The sequence below is a fragment of the Cydia pomonella genome, chromosome 27 (genome assembly GCF_033807575.1).
Source record: "Cydia pomonella isolate Wapato2018A chromosome 27, ilCydPomo1, whole genome shotgun sequence".
NCBI lineage: Eukaryota > Metazoa > Arthropoda > Insecta > Lepidoptera > Tortricidae > Cydia > Cydia pomonella.
Window position 1 is genome coordinate 8,041,244 of NC_084729.1, and position 17,565 is coordinate 8,058,808.

At 38.3% G+C, this 17,565-nt stretch overlaps 2 protein-coding genes and 1 long non-coding RNA gene across 4 annotated transcripts in view; 1 reads left to right on the forward strand and 2 right to left on the reverse strand.

Moving 5' to 3' along the window:
* LOC133532590 (cytoplasmic aconitate hydratase-like) overlaps positions 1–3,561 on the forward strand; it is a 76,682-nt gene extending 73,121 nt beyond the window's left edge. Inside the window, exons 20-22 of the mRNA XM_061871334.1 lie at positions 1,368–1,464; positions 1,712–1,897; positions 3,046–3,561. Coding sequence (XP_061727318.1) covers positions 1,368–1,464; positions 1,712–1,897; positions 3,046–3,156 — 394 coding nt within the window. The 3' untranslated portion in view covers positions 3,157–3,561. The remainder of the gene's footprint in view (positions 1–1,367; positions 1,465–1,711; positions 1,898–3,045) is intronic.
* A 4,525-nt stretch (positions 3,562–8,086) lies between these two features.
* Positions 8,087–9,764, reverse strand: LOC133532710 (uncharacterized). Of its 2 annotated transcripts, none has more exons than XR_009801741.1 (3): positions 9,667–9,764; positions 9,051–9,191; positions 8,087–8,272 (listed from the first exon to the last, which is right to left on the reverse strand). It is a non-coding gene; the product is annotated as an uncharacterized LOC133532710 (long non-coding RNA). The 2 variants fall into 2 exon arrangements; XR_009801740.1 differs by lacking the exon at positions 9,667–9,764 and adding an exon at positions 9,528–9,642.
* A 360-nt stretch (positions 9,765–10,124) lies between these two features.
* LOC133532837 (transcription factor grauzone-like) overlaps positions 10,125–17,565 on the reverse strand; it is a 31,236-nt gene continuing 23,795 nt past the window's right edge. The window contains exons 12-14 of the mRNA XM_061871690.1: positions 13,387–13,511; positions 11,180–11,303; positions 10,125–10,487 (exon numbers count right to left, since the gene is read on the reverse strand). Coding sequence (XP_061727674.1) covers positions 10,125–10,487; positions 11,180–11,303; positions 13,387–13,511 — 612 coding nt within the window. The remainder of the gene's footprint in view (positions 10,488–11,179; positions 11,304–13,386; positions 13,512–17,565) is intronic.

Sequence of the window (17,565 nt, forward strand, 5' to 3'; positions counted from 1 at the left end):
GCTTCGAGGACATCGCACGCTCAAAATTCCACTATTTGAACCACTCGCTACGCTCGTGGATCAATTTTGAAAACGTTCGCTGCCTCGGGTCTCAATATAATCACAAGAAGTTAAACAACAACTTTGCCCCCTTGTATAATAAATAACTATTTAACCTATGCGAGGAAACTACAATTTGTTTTCATTGCAACAATTCTTATTACATTAATAAATATTAATTATATGTAATATTTATTATTCAAAATAATCGTTTAAGTATTATTAGTCTATCCAACAAGCTAATTAACGCGTGAACAACATATCAAAATCTAATTACTTTAACTCTCTAGAGGATAAAATGCAACTTTACTCACAGTTTTTGAAGGGTAAAATCAGCCTTTACGAGCGGGTGTGGTGAAGAATATGTTTTGTTGTGTGAATGTCGAAATTGTTGAAAAGAAAGTACGATTCGCGAAAAGGTCACTAGCTCTTAGACTATATCAATCATCAACCTACTTGACGACGCAATTATAGGTACTTACCTTCTTGTTTAACATTTTGTGATACCTTGTTGTTGATATATGTGTGTACCTATAAGTTATTCATAAGGAATAATTTAGTAGGTGCTTAATAGACCTTACCCAGGCTATTGAAAAATTCTTAGAAGTAGGTATTTATTTACCTAGTCTAAGCTTAGGAATGCATAATTCATTTTAATTTGGTCTAAAGCGCTTTAGTTTTATGCAAACAAAACAAATCAAAATGTTATCGAATTTGATTAATGAGTATTTATGTTATGGTTTAAAGTTTAAATTCATCAAAATGACTTAACTTTCAATATCGACCAGAATTAAAAAAAAAATTATATCTGCTTCCTTGTTCTTCCGTTTATTCAGACATCAGTAAACATAACAATATCTTTTATACGGATTAGATCGAGATTTAGGTTTCGAATCCATTGTGTATTTTCAAATTTGCGCGAGCGCCACGTGACACGATTATCGTGATCGTGCGAGCCGAGCGGCAGCCCGCTGCTATACGCCTGCCCGGGAGGCGCGCCGGCCAAATATACCTAAACTGCGTAGTGACACCCCCCTGACCAGGCTGTACCTATCTCATGAACCGTGATAGCTAGACAGTTGAAATTTTCACAGATGATGTATTTCTGTTGCCGCTATAACAACAGATACTAAAAAGTACGGAACCCTCGGTGGGCGAATCCGACTCGCCCGGTTATTTTCACTAGGCCTATTCATTTTTAATTGTACACTACTTTTTTATTTAGAATTGAATTATGTTTTTTCTAATCAGGAGCTCTTTCTTCTTCTATATAATAGTGAAACACCCGATTGAGTAACATTTACACAAACTAATATTTAATTTGACAGATACGCGCAAGAGAAGGTGCCTCTGATCGCCATCGTGGGCAAGGACTACGGCTCGGGCTCCAGCCGCGACTGGGCCGCCAAGGGACCCTACCTATTGGTGAGTCCACCCTGTATATACAGGGTAACTTGACAGGTACGAGAAAAGGTGCCTCTGATTGCCCTCGTGAAGGACTACAGCTTTCCTATTTTTCGCACCTGTATCGTAATGTACTATTATACCATGTAACACCTTATTTCTAATGGTTTGGATTTTTTTAATTTGACTTTGACCATAATGAAGAACTTCCCGTACTATTTTTGCTACAATAAGGTGAACATTTCAAGAAAAAAATATTTTTTATCAGGGCATCAAAGCTGTGATCGGTGAATCATTCGAGCGCATCCACCGCTCCAACCTGGTGGGCATGGGCATCATGCCGCTGCAGTTCCTGCCGGGGGACTCCGCCGACGGCCTCGGGCTCGCGGGCGCGGAGCGCTACAGCCTGCGGGTGCCTAGAGACCTCGCTCCGGGACAGCACCTCACTGTGCAGGTAATGAGGGAAGCGCAAATAGCCTTCAATAGTGCTATTTCTATCACTCATCCACCGCTCACACAGTGTTGCTCCTGGTCGTCTTCACCACGGCAGTTTCAGGGGCCCAGTAGTCTTATTGTCCTCCCAAACTTCAATCCATAGACCATTATACTGTTCTCTATTTCTATAATAGTCCCAATGCCTGATGCGACCGGTTCATGGGTGTCTATTATTGCGCCTGTGAACGGGTGTTCTACATGACATTAAATCTCTCCAAGGGGCCTCTACGTGTTGTATCTATATCCCCACGCAACCCTATCGAAAGACCGGGATTTATACCGTTAAATCCAAGGAGATACAAATAAAATTATAATTAATTTGTATAAAAAAATAGGAAGTCCAGAGACTTCATAATTTTTTTAAATAGGGTTGTTTCCATCTACAAGTCTTAGGGCAGAATTGTATCCCAATAAATTCTTTTGGATTATAAGAACATGTTAAACTACTTTTAGGGGACCTGTAATGACCATATTTTTGTAAATATTGATTTTAAAATATCTTTTAGCACACGTCACGTGACCAAACTCGAAACGTCTTTGAAGATTCTGATGACGTCACAACTCACGGATTGACACTGTTGACAGTTAGGCGATAAACAATAAATGACAAATGTCAGTTGACAGCTCGTATCTTCTACGTGTGTATGTAGTTGTGTGTCAAACCGTATACTGTGACGTCACACAATTTTCAAAGAGCGTTTTGGGCGCGAAAGCATCCGTCAAAATATATTTTGTTAATTTAACATATTTAAAGCTGTTATTAGTATAAAAGTCGAATTTTAGGGCAACTTTTAGTTAATATAGAACGTAATACAAGCGTTTAAAAAAATTGGAAACAACCCTATTGTAAAAAAAAGTTTTGTCATTAGGAGTACGTCTACAATATATGTTTTAATGATTTGCTCGTGTGACTACACAAGATGTTCGCTCATTATTACCATATGCAAGCTACTTGTAGCAACGCTATCTCGGGGCCAAATATAATATTATCAGGCTTTAACCACGCTGTACTGAGATTGTTACAATATTAACGTTTTATGATATCGTTAGCACATAATATATATATATACACACACACCCAGCCATTAACACTCCGTTCCCTTGCAGGTGGACAACGGGAAGTCGTTCCAGGTCATCGCGCGCTTCGACACGGAGGTGGACCTCACCTACTTCCGCAACGGAGGCATCCTTAACTACATGATTAGGAAGATGCTGTAGTTAAACACATTGCATATGTCGCAGTAGTATGGTTTTGTTGTCTAAATAGTTACATATTACATATGTCGCAGCAGTATGTTTTTGTTTTGGGGGTTGATAAATCTGAACTGTTTTAACCATAGATTAAGATGTACGTATTCGGTGGTTAAAATGAAACCCTTATTTAAGGTTCAAAATAAAAGAAAACCTCGTGTTAATGTCGAAGTATTTGTGTTATTTTCAAATTCCAATATTAAGACTAAGATCTGTACAAGATTGAATGTTTGAGTAATATCTATAAATTATCGTTTAACGTGTTTTGGGATAACTTCGGAAAAAGGGGTAATTTTGAAAATAGCTAATATGTACTAAAGTATAGTTAGTTTTTTTTCATTAGAAATAAAGTTAACAATCTTGACGTGACTATTTAAAGAAAATTATTGAAAAACGCCTTTTAAAAATTAAGTAGTTTATATTACTCGTACTTATGAAAGAAAAAGAATGTAAATGATCGTATTATGATTTATAATTGCTGTAACTTATTTTACAGTACATATGGTGTTACTTTACCGCACTAGTGCGAATATTAGCATATTACGTTACTGTGTCGAACATTTAAAGGGCCATATGTACTGTAAAACGTTGTACGATACATGTGCGAATAGGTCATTCGCAACTCGGGTCGATTTAAAACACTCCCTTCGGCCGTGTTTTAATTTATCGCCACTCGTTTCGAATTTCCTGTTTTTCGCACTTGTATCGTAATGTACTATTACAGTACATATGGTGCTACTTTACCGCACTAGTAGGATAATTAGCACGTTAATAAAAATAAGCTTCGAGTCAAACCAAGTTACACGGTGCACGAGTTATTTTAAATATCAAACGTCTGTGAAATTATGACTTTTACTTGACACTTGCACCGTTTGGGCTATCAAAATCGCTGCTAACTTATCTTGGTCTGAGTCTACCTTCTTTCTAATGCTAAAAAAAGAATTATAGAAGTACTTAGGTATTTAAATAAAAGTAAACAAACAATTTGTAAATTTTCGGGTAGTTATAACATTTGTCGGTTAACCAACCAAATATAAAACCGCCTGGATGTGTGACTGAACGACCTGACTTTAACCTACATTATTTGATCATGTAATGTTTCCATCTACCCTCAACTGGCTTAAGGAGCCATTTGAGGGTAGATTTTGTTTACTTTTATTTAAGTACCTAAAGATACAGACAGTTTAATAGATATTAGCTATTTTCAAAGTTTCGTATTTGATTGTATAACAAGAATTCATTCATTCATTTGCTATTTCACAATCGAATTTCTCAATACATTTCCAAAAGGCATCTTTTGTAAACCATCATTACCGATTGTAACACAAGTTTCTGCTGTTTTTATATTATTTTCAAACAGTGAAATCTTTTTCTTCTTTCGTAGTTAATTGTGTAGAAATTTCAACACTTTTAAGAATAATTATGGTTTTTTATTTTGTGTTGTTTCCTTATTTCAATAACTTTGTATTTTATTTGTTGCTATACAAAAAGTTGTTATTGTTATTTTATTACATTACTGCCACTATATTTTCTTATGTATGTAAATGTAAGTTAACATGAACGATCGGAGTTTAAGTAGTAAATGTAACACATAAATAAATAAATAAATAAATAAAATAAATAAATATTATAGGACATTATTACACAATTTGACTAAGTCCCACAGTAAGCTCAATAAAGCTTGTATTGAGGGTACTTAGACAACGATATATATAATATTTTTTTCTACTGAAGTGTGCTATGCAAAAAACAATATTTGACATTTATGCATTGACCCTTTTAAATGACCTTAGGTTAAAGGTTAAGGTACAGTTAAAAAAAAATAGCTTCATAAATATAAGGGCCAATAACTATAAAGGAAACAGATTTATATATTTCATAAACATCTTTATTTCTAGTTGAGACACCAGAGGGCGCATAATACTTAGGAAAATTCGTCCTAGCCGCCGTGGCCGAGTGGTCTAGGCATCTGCCGCGAATGCAGAGGACGCTAGTTCGATTCTAGCCTTGGGCAATGGAGGTCTGTCACTTTTCTTTCGTTTATACCATCTATTTATACTTACAATTATTACATTGCGCCGACTAGAAGAAATAAGGGTATGGTTTTAGATCGTATGTGTTTGTATCGGTCTTGTTGGCGCTTAACCTATATTTTTGAATTTTGTGGTAACTGTGTAAACGGTATAATTGTTTTAATTAGTATGTACTTGTGTAGCAATAAAATGGTTTGTGTAAATCTTAGAATCATGGGCTTAAGGCTGGTTTTTATATTTTTTAATACTTTGATAATAGTTAATACTGGTAAGTAATAGCTAATAGGTATATTTTCTATTTTAATGGAATAAACAGTTATTTTATTAATTGATGTTTTCATAATAGCCCCTATTTAGATCCATAGTACAGTACCCACAGGCGTGGGCGACGTGGGCCACCGCCTACGGCCTCGCGCCTCAAATAAGTATATCTCGGATACAACGTAAAGATGTTCGTTATTTCTTGCGCCACCAGAGGGCCTCGCTAAATGTACCTTGCTCCAGTGGCGTAGCCAGAATGGGTGGCACCCGGTGCGGAAATCCTGGGTGTCACCCCAAATATCAATCAAAATTGTAAAATATATAAATAAAAAACTAATAATTATTTACATTTAATATTACATAGCTCAGAATTTACTCTATCGCTGTCATTTTAGATTCCATGAACTCTCTGCGTGCGTTCTATGTAGGGCTTGCAATTCAAATATTCGAATTTGTCGAACATTCGACGTGTTTTGATATTCGAATATTCGACCGCTCAGTTTTTTTATTACAAATAAACACACGTAAAGTTGGGTTACGAGCCCGGTAGCGATTTTAGAGCAAAAATGTAAAATTGATAGATTTAGTCGTTGAAATTGTACACCTTTTGTTACGTAATATCTAAATAACAAGTATTGGTTTCTATTAGCACGTCTTCTCATCTTGCCTTTTAATAATGAGGTCGCAAGCGTGCGTCCCGGTAATATGTGACGATAAGGGACAGTTTAAAAAAAATCATCAGTAAATTATACAAAATGATGTATAAGAACAGTTTCAGCAAATGAGGTATTTTCACATTTTCTTTAATATCTTTTTTTCCTAATAAATAAAAAAGAATAACTAGTTTTGGAATGTACAATTTGGGCTCCTAGACTTTGAAATTTTGCCCCCTCTTCATATTGGACATTTTCCATAGTTAATAAAAATATATACTTTCAATGTGTTTGGGTTAGCGTTGTTCATAATTATTTCAAATCGATAGCTAAAGTGATTCTTGAGATATTTAGCGATGTGACAGACAGACAGACGGACAGAGTCGCATCATAAGGATTCCTTTTGTACCTTTTTGGTACGGAACCCTAAAAGTAAAAAACTTTGTACTGCCTACTTTATGACGTCACAGTAACTACCCCCACTATTTTCGCGCTTTTCATCTCATATATTTGTGTTCAGGACATTTTATTTATTTATTTTATTTGATTCGGAAAACCAACAGCTTAAGTAAACTAAAACTAGGTTAACATAAATATGTATCAGGGAAGCCAATTACAGGTTTCCACAGACAGGATACAAAGGTAGTCATATTACAGGTTAGCACAAAATTAAAGACTTTACAAACGCCAAAACATGCTATGTGAAAAGAAAGAAGTAATTTGTTTCTTATTTAAATCAATAAATTAAAATTAAACCTATGCTAATCTTCTACAGGCAGGGGAGCAAAGAAACTAGATGCCATGAGGTTTTTAATTATAGCAGGTTTCATTAGATGTAAATCCAGTTGATCGTTGCTATGACACAGTTCATTCATTGACCTCGGAGCTCGGACAAAGTATGAATTTTGACGATAGTTGGTTTTGGTCGGTGGAAGTGACAAAGGTCGGTAGTGTCTAGAAGAAGCTCTGGGGATACGAAAACTAATATTCATAACCAGTTCCGGGCTATCAACAGATCCGTTTAAGATTTTAGTTAAGTAGACTAAGTCAGTGATTTTTCTTCTCAAATCTAGGGGAAGAAAATGGTGTCTTACGCACCTATGACGATAACACAAGTCTGTAGTTTTAGTTTTGAATTGAAGGAATTTTAAAAACTTTCAAATCAAACTGAATGCATTGATACCATATTCACATATATCCGAGTTGATATGAACGGAAAGCAACCTAAAACCTGATTTACCAGCCTACTAAAAGATAAATAACTTTTTTTTTGCACAAATTTAATTTTTGGTACAATCTATTATCGCTGACTGTATTTTTTTCCACAGGCAACTAATACTCTTCGAGACAATTATAAAAACTCCAAACACAATTAGGTTGCGATGTTTTATCATAGAGTTCCGTTGGCCACTACCTGTCTCCATCATCAGATCAGCTCTATAGTACCATAATATTGCATTGTCACCCAACTTACATATTGTATGCAACTTTTCAGCTTCATTGGAATTCGGGAAGTGGGTAAAATTTAACTTGAAAGATTTGACCCGTACATACATTGCAAGTTAATATAAAGCTTGTAATATAAAAGGTAGAGGCAAGGAACAAAATCTCCATATACCAAAGTGTCCGACCAAAAAACATAAATAGGTGGCGCTACAATACCTAGAATACTTGAGAAAAAAATCTAATCATAGACAGCGCACATCACTCTGTCAACGCCTAGGTTCTTAGCTACTCCAGCGCTGCTCTGGAGAGATTTGGAACTATTATTTATAGCTGACCGCTGGACACTTGCAACAGTTCTGCCGAAGGAGTTTCTGTTCCTTGCCTCTACCTTCCATAGCTTGTAAAATATCGGGATGACAGATGTAATGAAAACTAACGTGACTATTTCCATATATATTATCGGTTGTCATCTTGGGTAGGCGGGGAAACAATAAAACACATACGTCTGCAAACACTGTATTTTCGCTTCAAGTTGGTACAATAAAACATACACCTGCAAACACTGTATTATCGCTTCCTTATCCTTCGTATGTTGAGATGCACGCCCTGCACGTGCTGCTTTAGGTTAGACGTGTCCGTGAACGCCTTCTCGCAGATATGACATTTGTGCCGACGGACGCCTAGGTGTGTCTGAAAAAAAAAAGGTTTTTTGTATTTTTTTTGTTACAAGCTGAATGTACTTTTCTTTCAACAGGCAATTAATACTCCGCGAGAAAAATCTAACAAACCCAACTAGGTTGTAATATGACACGTAAAGTATGTCACATACCAGCTTGAGTCTAAAGTATATACCACGTACAAGTTTGTGTTTAACACATTCACTGCCGGGAACCCACCTGGTGGGCGCTCGTGAACTTTGTTCAGATGCCGGACAACCCGCTGGGCGGGTTGTTTTGTACGCAGCTATAGACCACCGGTTTCTGGGGTAGTGCGCCGTTTTTTTGTCTGGCAGTGAATGTGTAAAAAGTAAACTATGATAAGTCTGTGTCTAAAGTATGACACGTACGAGTCTATGTCTAAAGTAAAGTATGCCACGTACCAGCTTATGTCTAAAGTATATACCACGCACGAGTTTGTGTCTAAAGTAAACTATGATAAGTACAAGTCTGTGTCTAAAGTATGACACGTACGAGTCTATGTCTAAAGTAAAGTATGCCACGTACCAGCTTATGTCTAAAGTATATAATATGAATAAATATGAATATGAATATACCACGTACGAGTTTGTCTCTAAAGTAAACTATGATAAGTACAAGTCTGTGTCTAAAGTATGACACGTACCAGTTTGTGTCTAAAGTAAAGTATGGCACGTACCAGCTTGTGTCTAAAGTAAAGTATGATAAGTACAAGTCTGTGTCTAAAGTATGACACGTACCAGTCTGTGTCTAAAGTAAAGTATGCCACGTACCAGCTTGTGTCTAAAGAGTCCGCTGAGCTTGCTGTACGTTTTCCCGCACAGGCGGCACGAGTTGCGGCCCGGGGGCTTCTTGGCGGCCGGGGGCCGCAGCCCGAGGTGGATGAGCCCGTGTTGCTGGAGCAAGCCCGGGGACTGGAAATAAAACATTTATTTATTTATTTTATCCACACTAGCCGGTAAAGGCTCTCTTTATTGTTCAAAAGCTGATGAAAGAAGTGTTATTTTATGCGCAAGAGTTGCAAAATTGTTTATTATAAAGTTTTAGAATTCGATTTATGGGCGAATTTTGAAATTTGGGCATACAAAGTAAGCATAAGGTGCTATCAAAGATAGCATATACAAAAGAATACTTACAGCGATAAGACCGCCTGTTGCTACCTTTCTTTACATTGTAAATTTGTTTTTAAATTTGTTTTATTTGTGGTGCAATAAAGAATATTTACACCTGCGATAATTGTAAACTCTGACCTTGGAAGTCTTGCCGCACTGCTCGCACAGATAGTGCCGTCTCACCGCGAACCGGTACGGCGTGTCGGGATGTTCGCGAAGATAGTGCTGGTACACGCCGTTTGATAAACATACACCTGCGATAACTGTAAACAATCACCTTGAAAGTCTTGCCGCACTGCTCGCACAGATAGTGCCGTCTCACCGCGAACCGGTACGGCGTGTCGGGATGTTCGCGAAGATAGTGCTGGTACACGCCGTTTGATAAACATACACCTGCGATAACTGTAAACAATCACCTTGAAAGTCTTGCCGCACTGCTCGCACAGATAGTGCCGTCTCACCGCGAACCGGTACGGCGTGTCGGGATGTTCGCGAAGATAGTGCTGGTACACGCCGTTTGATAAACATACACCTGCGATAACTGTAAACAATCACCTTGAAAGTCTTGCCGCACTGCTCGCACAGATAGTGCCGTCTCACCGCGAACCGGTACGGCGTGTCGGGATGTTCGCGAAGATAGTGCTGGTACACGCCGTTTGATAAACATACACCTGCGATAACTGTAAACAATCACCTTGAAAGTCTTGCCGCACTGCTCGCACAGATAGTGCCGTCTCACCGCGAACCGGTACGGCGTGTCGGGATGTTCGCGAAGATAGTGCTGGTACACGCCGTTTGATAAACATACACCTGCGATAACTGAAAACAATCACCTTGAAAGTCTTGCCGCACTGCTCGCACAGATAGTGCCGTCTTACCGCGAACCGGTACGGCGTGTCGGGATGTTCGCGAAGATAGTGCTGGTACACGCCGTTTGATAAACATACACCTGCGATAACTGTAAACAATCACCTTGAAAGTCTTGCCGCACTGCTCGCACAGATAGTGCCGTCTCACCGCGAACCGGTACGGCGTATCGGGATGTTCGCGAAGATAGTGCTGGTACACGCCGTTTGGATGCGAAAACACTTCTGAACACTGCAACACAAATTTAATTCAGTTCATTCATATGCTTTTTTAATCAGATAGACTAGTTCTATCAAGTTTTTAAAATAATAAATACACGTTTGACGACCGGTTTGGCCTAGTGGGTGACCCCGTGGTGTGCACTGTACGTTACATACACTTTCACATAATCTGTATATATATATATACTCCGCAGACCAATTCGAAAGGTCCTATTTCTATTTTTTTTTTCTTTTAAGGGGGAAGGTGTGGTGTGCATCGCTATAACGTTACTGCAATTAATGGCTACCAACCTAACAAAATCAAAACGAATACAGTTTTAAACTAAGTGCATTGCTGCCAACTTACAAAATATTCATTTGGTTGCATAGTAAAAACAATGACTTCATAAGTCAGATACACGCATGTGACACCCGTAATATAGCAACACCCATAGACTACGAAGACCGCTTAGCGTTGCTTGTTAGTCTCCGTAGGCTACGGTGGCCAAAATCGAGAAAAAACTGTCCAAAAATTTAATTTAGCAAGTAGCAAGTACCAGGGCCTCATGAGTTACGAGGAGGTGTCGCCGACCGGCCGGCCGCGGCCCGGGGCGGGCCGGGCGCGGAACAAGGTATGCTCGCGCGTCTTGGCTATATACTTTTGCTTTGTTTACCTAATGTCCGATATTGGATCGGACAATGTAAAACCGCTCTTAGACTGACCTCGTCACACTTGATGGTCCGTCTCGGCGCGTCTTTCCGAACGTACTTCCTCTCCTTATAGTGCGTGTGCTTTTCCATCTCCTCCGCGCTTTCGAACTGCTCGCCGCACTTTCTGCAGCCCAATCTACAAAAAAAAAAGGGTCAAAACGCTCTACTTTGTAATCCATAGACCTGAGACGGATTTAGGCAAAGAGAATTTGAAATAGATGTGTATTTTCGAAGAAAACTTTGTAGCCACGTACATTTACTGCCATCTTTTGACACATTATTAAAACTTTTAGAACGCCATTTGGCTTTGATCCTTATCCTTTCACTGGTGTGTTTAATTTGTTAATTTTACTTACGGGACACAACCTAAAGGTTATGGCGCCATCGCTCGAAACGATGTCGCTATACCTTTGGCCTTTGATCTATTAGATGGCGCCACTTTATGATATTTAACAAATTTAACACGTATCTGTACTCTGTAAAAAGTTATGCATGGTCATACGTTACAATTGGTGAGTGAAAAATCAATCATCCCCTATTTTCCTACCCTTAAGGTTGGTTTTTTTTTTCCAAATTTATATGGGACCAACTTCGGGGTATACCCTTTCCAATAAAAAAATAATTTTTATTGTGGCCACAAAATTTTCTTCGACAATCCACCTCTATTTCAAATAATTTTCGATTCTGGTCACTATTTGGTATTTCTCACTCACTCTTGTACATTATAGATTTATTTATTCATTTTATTTATAAATAAATAAATATTATAGGACATTATTACACAAATTGACTAAGTCCCACAGTAAGCTCAATAAGGCTTGTGTTGAGGGTACTTAGACAACGATATATATAATATATAAATATTTATAAATACTTAAATACATAGAAAACACCCATGACTCAGGAACAAATATCCATGCTCATCACACGAATAAATGCCCTTACCAGGATTTGAACCCGGGACCATCGGCTTCGTAGGCAGGGTCACTACCCACTAGGCCAAACTGGTCGTCAAACAAACACAATAACAAACAAAGTACAAATGTGTATATTGCACAATATAACAAATAAAGTACAAATGGCGAACTTAATGCCTAAAGGCATTCTCTACCAGTCAACCATCAGGCTAAACAGAAACGGTAGTACGTGCAGGCATTAAACATAAAAAAACAGAATAAGTAACTTAAAACAAGCAATATAGCGATAAATAATATATACTAACGGTAAAAAACTTACATAAATATACTATAATTAAATATACATACATATATCTTATACCTTTAAACGAGCAATTCTTGTATATAAATATATTTCTGTGATCTCGGAAACGGCTCTAACGATTTCGCTGAAATTTGGTATATGGGGGTTTTTGGGGGTATACAATCGATCTAGATTAGTCTTATGTTTGGGAAAACGCGTGTTTTCGAGTTTTCATGCGTTTTTCTTACGACGCAGAATATGGTCGCTAATTTCGTGTTGCCGGCCACTGTCCGTCTGGTCCAGAGGCTTAAGACGCGGACGGCTAGAAACGAGTGTTACGGGTTCGAATCTCGCCCGGTGATTAACTTTTGTTTTTTTTTATATGCTCAAGTTTATATATAATTTTTTAAATTTTATTGTTTTAGACAAGTTTAATTTAGTAAAAAATGTAGTTAAGATTATCACCTATACACCACCATATTACAATAAATATTTATAACCGAACAAAGCTCGGTCGCCCAGGTACTATTAACTTATGTACCCAGTGCAAAAAATACTATGACTACGAAGGACAATTAACCAGAGAGCTTGTCGAAAAAGTGCTTGCGTAACATGCGCTTAAACGAGAGCTTGGTTTGAGCCTGTCTGATGTTGAGTGGGAGATTTGTGATCACAGAAGCGCTGGTGGCCTAGCGGTAAGAGCGTGCAACTTGCAATCCGGAGGTCGCGGGTTCAAACCCCGGCTCGTACCAATGAGTTTTTCGGAAGTTATGTACGAAATATCATTCGATATTTACCAGTCGCTTTTCGGTGAAGGAAAACATCGTGAGGAAACCGAACTAATCCCAACAAGGCCTAGTTTACCCTCTGGGTTGGAAGGTTAGATGGCAGTCGCTTTCGTAAAAACTAGTGCCTACGCCAAATCTTGGGATTAGTTGTCAAGCGGACCCCAGGCTCCCATGAGCCGTGGCAAAATGCCGGGACAACGCGAGGAAGAAGAGAAGAATCTCATTACTTACATATCCTTAGACATTTCCTTGTGTCTCTCCGTGATGAGTAAATGTCTGACATACATCTGTCGCGAGACGAACGTCACGTCACATTCGTCGCAGCGCGTGCTGTCGTTTTCTAGCTTGTTTATATCCTGTAACAACACTTGTAAACATTAAGGAATATTACAAAAATAGACCAAGTCATCAAAGACAAAAATATCATTTTCATTTCTCCTATTCGGAAAGTTCCTTTCATAGGTTGACGACCGGTTTGGCCTAGTGGGTAGTGACCCTGCCTACGAAGCTGATGGTCCCGGGTTCAAATCCTGGCAAGGGCATGTATTTGTGTGATGAGCATGGATATTTGTTCCTGAGTCATGGGTGTTTTCTATGTATTTAAGTATTTATATATTATATATATCGTTGTCTAAGTACCCTCAACACAAGCCTTATTGAGCTTACTGTGGGACTTAGTCAATTTGTGTAATAATGTCCTATAATATTTATTTATTTATTTATTTATAGGCTGATAGCCGGGTGGGAAATTGCTTTTCCCACCTTAGGGTAGAAAGTTTTTTTTTTATTTGTACTTCGAGCAACGGCTAACAGCCATATATGCCATATTATTCAGTTATAAGCTCTCATATTAGCTTCCGCATTTTCAGACCAAGTATTATCGAAATTAAATGTCAAATTGCATTGCAATATTAAAAATTATACTATGTACTTGTATTTAATATTTAAATGTATGAAATCAACAAGTATTTGTTTAATAAAAATAAGCGTTTGTCCGCGCGCTTCCCGCGCATCAACAGCGCTTTTAAACGCTCCGTAAATATTAATCAATTTACTGGTTTAAAATGTGTTTTGTGGCTCGAAACTTATACTAAAACATCCCTAACAACTTAGTGATTAAATAAAAGTAAGTGGGATTAAAAATATAACTTGCAATAAAGTAGAAAACTCAAAAAATCCGGACCGACTCAGTGAAACGCGTAAGTGTATTCAGTAACCGCCGCTCTTACGCCCTTTAGTATACACAGTAGCTGCGGCTTAGTGACTGCGAGAGATTTCCAGGAATCGCCGCGCCGCGAACTTTGGTTAACTTAATCGCTAGTGCTACATTATTTCGGTAATTTTGCATCATGAGTACCTGTGGCGAATGCGGAAGACCAGTGAAGCCTGCTGAAAAGCTTATGTGTTGCCAGTGCAGCTCACTGTACCACTTCCTTTGCATGAACCTAACTGCATCTAACTTTAAGAAGACACCAAAGACGAACTGGACGTGCGTAAAGTGCACCCCCGCCGCCGCCGGGCAGACAGAGACACCACCTGCTAAAACCAGCTCACCTGATATGGACCTGACGGATACGAATAGAGCTGAGTCGGAGCAACGCAACCAGCCGGAGGACATGAACTCACTGATATCAGAAATACGACTACTGCGTGATGACATGTCTAAACTGCGATCTGACTTTAACAGTCGCTTTGACTCGCTATCCGAAAAGCTCAATATCTATGAAGCGCGCATCACAAAACTAGAGGAAAAGGATAAGGAGAACTCCTTACTTAAGGCCCAAGTTGCAGATCTCCAAAAACAATTGAATCAGCAGACTCAAAACACACTGAATTCTGAACTAGAAATCATAGGCCTCCCTGAAACTCCAAACGAGAACCCTTATCACATGATACTTACAACGGCCTCAAAGTTGGGAATGAAGCTTGAAGACGTTGATGTGAACTTCGCATCTCGCACGGGCCCGCCGCGCCGCAAATATGACAAAGACGGCGCTCAACCACGGCCCTTAGTAGTTTCCTTTGTGCGAAGAGTGAAACGCGAAGAGTTTCTGAAAAATGCGAGGACACGGCGCTCAACGCTGAATAGCAAGGACATTGTTCCAGCAGAACCTGAAACGAAAATATTTATAAATGAGCGACTGACAAGTGACAACAGGCGATTTATTCGTGACGTGCGAGCATGGGTCAAAGAGCATGGCTTTAGATACTGCTGGATCCGCAGAGGAAGCATCTACATCAGAAAGCACGAAGGTAAAGATGGAAGCCCAGCCCTTCAAATTCGATCTTATGAAGATCTTCAGAAGCTGTCAGGAAACCGGGACGAATAATTTATGTAAGACGTTTATATTTGACAGACTTTGTTTGACCTGGTACACTTATACATTATGTTTGCTGAAATTTTGCCAACTGAGTCTAACTATCATGACGTTGCATTACTTGCACCTAACTTTAAATACACTTACATATTACCCTTACACACACGTTATTACACTCTCACATATCTATACACTTACACATAAATATAAAACAGAACACTTAATACATACATTTTACTTTAAAATACATATCACTCTGTGTCACAGTTTATTACACGTACGGGACACTTATAACATATGGAGGCATTACTATACTGGACTACTATTACGTTTACTATTTATCTATTCTCAATGGCAACGTTGGATCTAATGACTGAAATCGACAACTCGTTTAATTTCGAATGCCATACTATCTCCACACCTGAAGAATGTAGTCCCATAATCACTAAATACACACTAAAACTTCTTCAAGTAAATATAAGAAGTATGCAACGGAACTTTAATAACTTTTTATTGATTTTTGCAAGATTGAATATAAGTTTTGATATTATTATTTTAAGCGAATGTTGGATCAACGAAAACTCTACGATTAGACAAATTGAAGGATATGTATCGCACAGTACAAAAAAGTATATAAACAAATCAGGTGGAGTTGTCGCTTATGTAAAAAACAAATGGTCACCAAACGTTTCGGAACCAGATATAGCGGATGCAAACTGCCTTATGATAGATATTCCAAGCGTTTGTACAGTTTTAGGTCTTTATCGGTCCCCGTCTTTTCCTAATACTGACAATTTTATTATGTCTCTGGACCAACTCCTTAAGTCCGCCCGCCGAAATTCTTGCCTAATAGTGTCAGGTGACATGAACATTAATATTTTAGACTCTGCAGCTGATGATGAGCATGCATCTAGTTATCTGGATTTACTCGCTTCGCATGGATTACTATCATCTATAAACAAACCAACTCATAGTAAAAGCTGCATAGATCATATATTCATCCCATGTACGTATAACGGTAAATCAATTGTTTGTTCAACTGACCTCACTGACCATGACTTGATTATGATCGGAATAGAATCAGGACGTTATATGAACACAACTCCAAAGAGATCTCGATTAAAAGCTGATTACTGTGGACTGTATAAAGAGCTTGAATCTGTTGACTGGTCTCCTGTTGTACAAGCAAGCAATGTTGATGACGCAGTGTCTCTTTTCTCTACTATTGTTTCAAACGCGATCTCTAAAAACTCCAAAATGATTCAAGTTAGTCACTCTAAATTCTGTATCCATCCCTGGATGACCCCTGGACTCATTAGGTGCTCAAAACAAAGAGATAAACTTCATCGAATCTCTAAGCAGTTTCCAAACGATGCAACCAAAAAACTGATTTACACAAGATACCGTAATTTCTATATTAAACTTCTTAGAAATCTTAAAACTGAATATGAGAAAAAAGAGCTCCTTGCAAATACCAAAACACCTAAAAAACTATGGCAAACAATCAATAAAATAGCTCATCGGAAATTGTCAACACCTACAGCGCACGATTTAATAAAAATAAAAAAAGCGAGAAGGAATCCTTAAACGTATGCAATGATTATTTTTCTTCTGTTGGACAAAACCTTGCCAATGTAATTCTAAGCAAAGATAATGAAACACAAGAGTCTCTGGCTGCTAAAGTTAAAGTAAATCCACCCACATTAAACTCTATATACATGTCCCCTACAGATAACAATGAAGTGCTCAGTCTTATTCAGAAATTAAATCCAAATAGTTCTCCGGGTCTCGACAGTATAGATAATAAGATTCTGAAAGCCATCGGTCCCGAAATTGCAGAACCACTTGCAGCGATTTTTAATTTAAGCATTGAGAGTGGTATTTTCCCCAAAGCCTGGAAAATCGCGGCAGTCGTTCCGATCCACAAAGGAAATGCAAAAAATGAACCCAGCAACTACCGCCCAATCTCTCTCTTGGGATCATTCTCAAAGCTTTTGGAACGAATTGTAAATAAAAGAATAGTCTCCTACCTTGAACGCAACTCCATTCTAACGGAGCGTCAGTTCGGTTTCAGAAAAGGAATATCAACCGA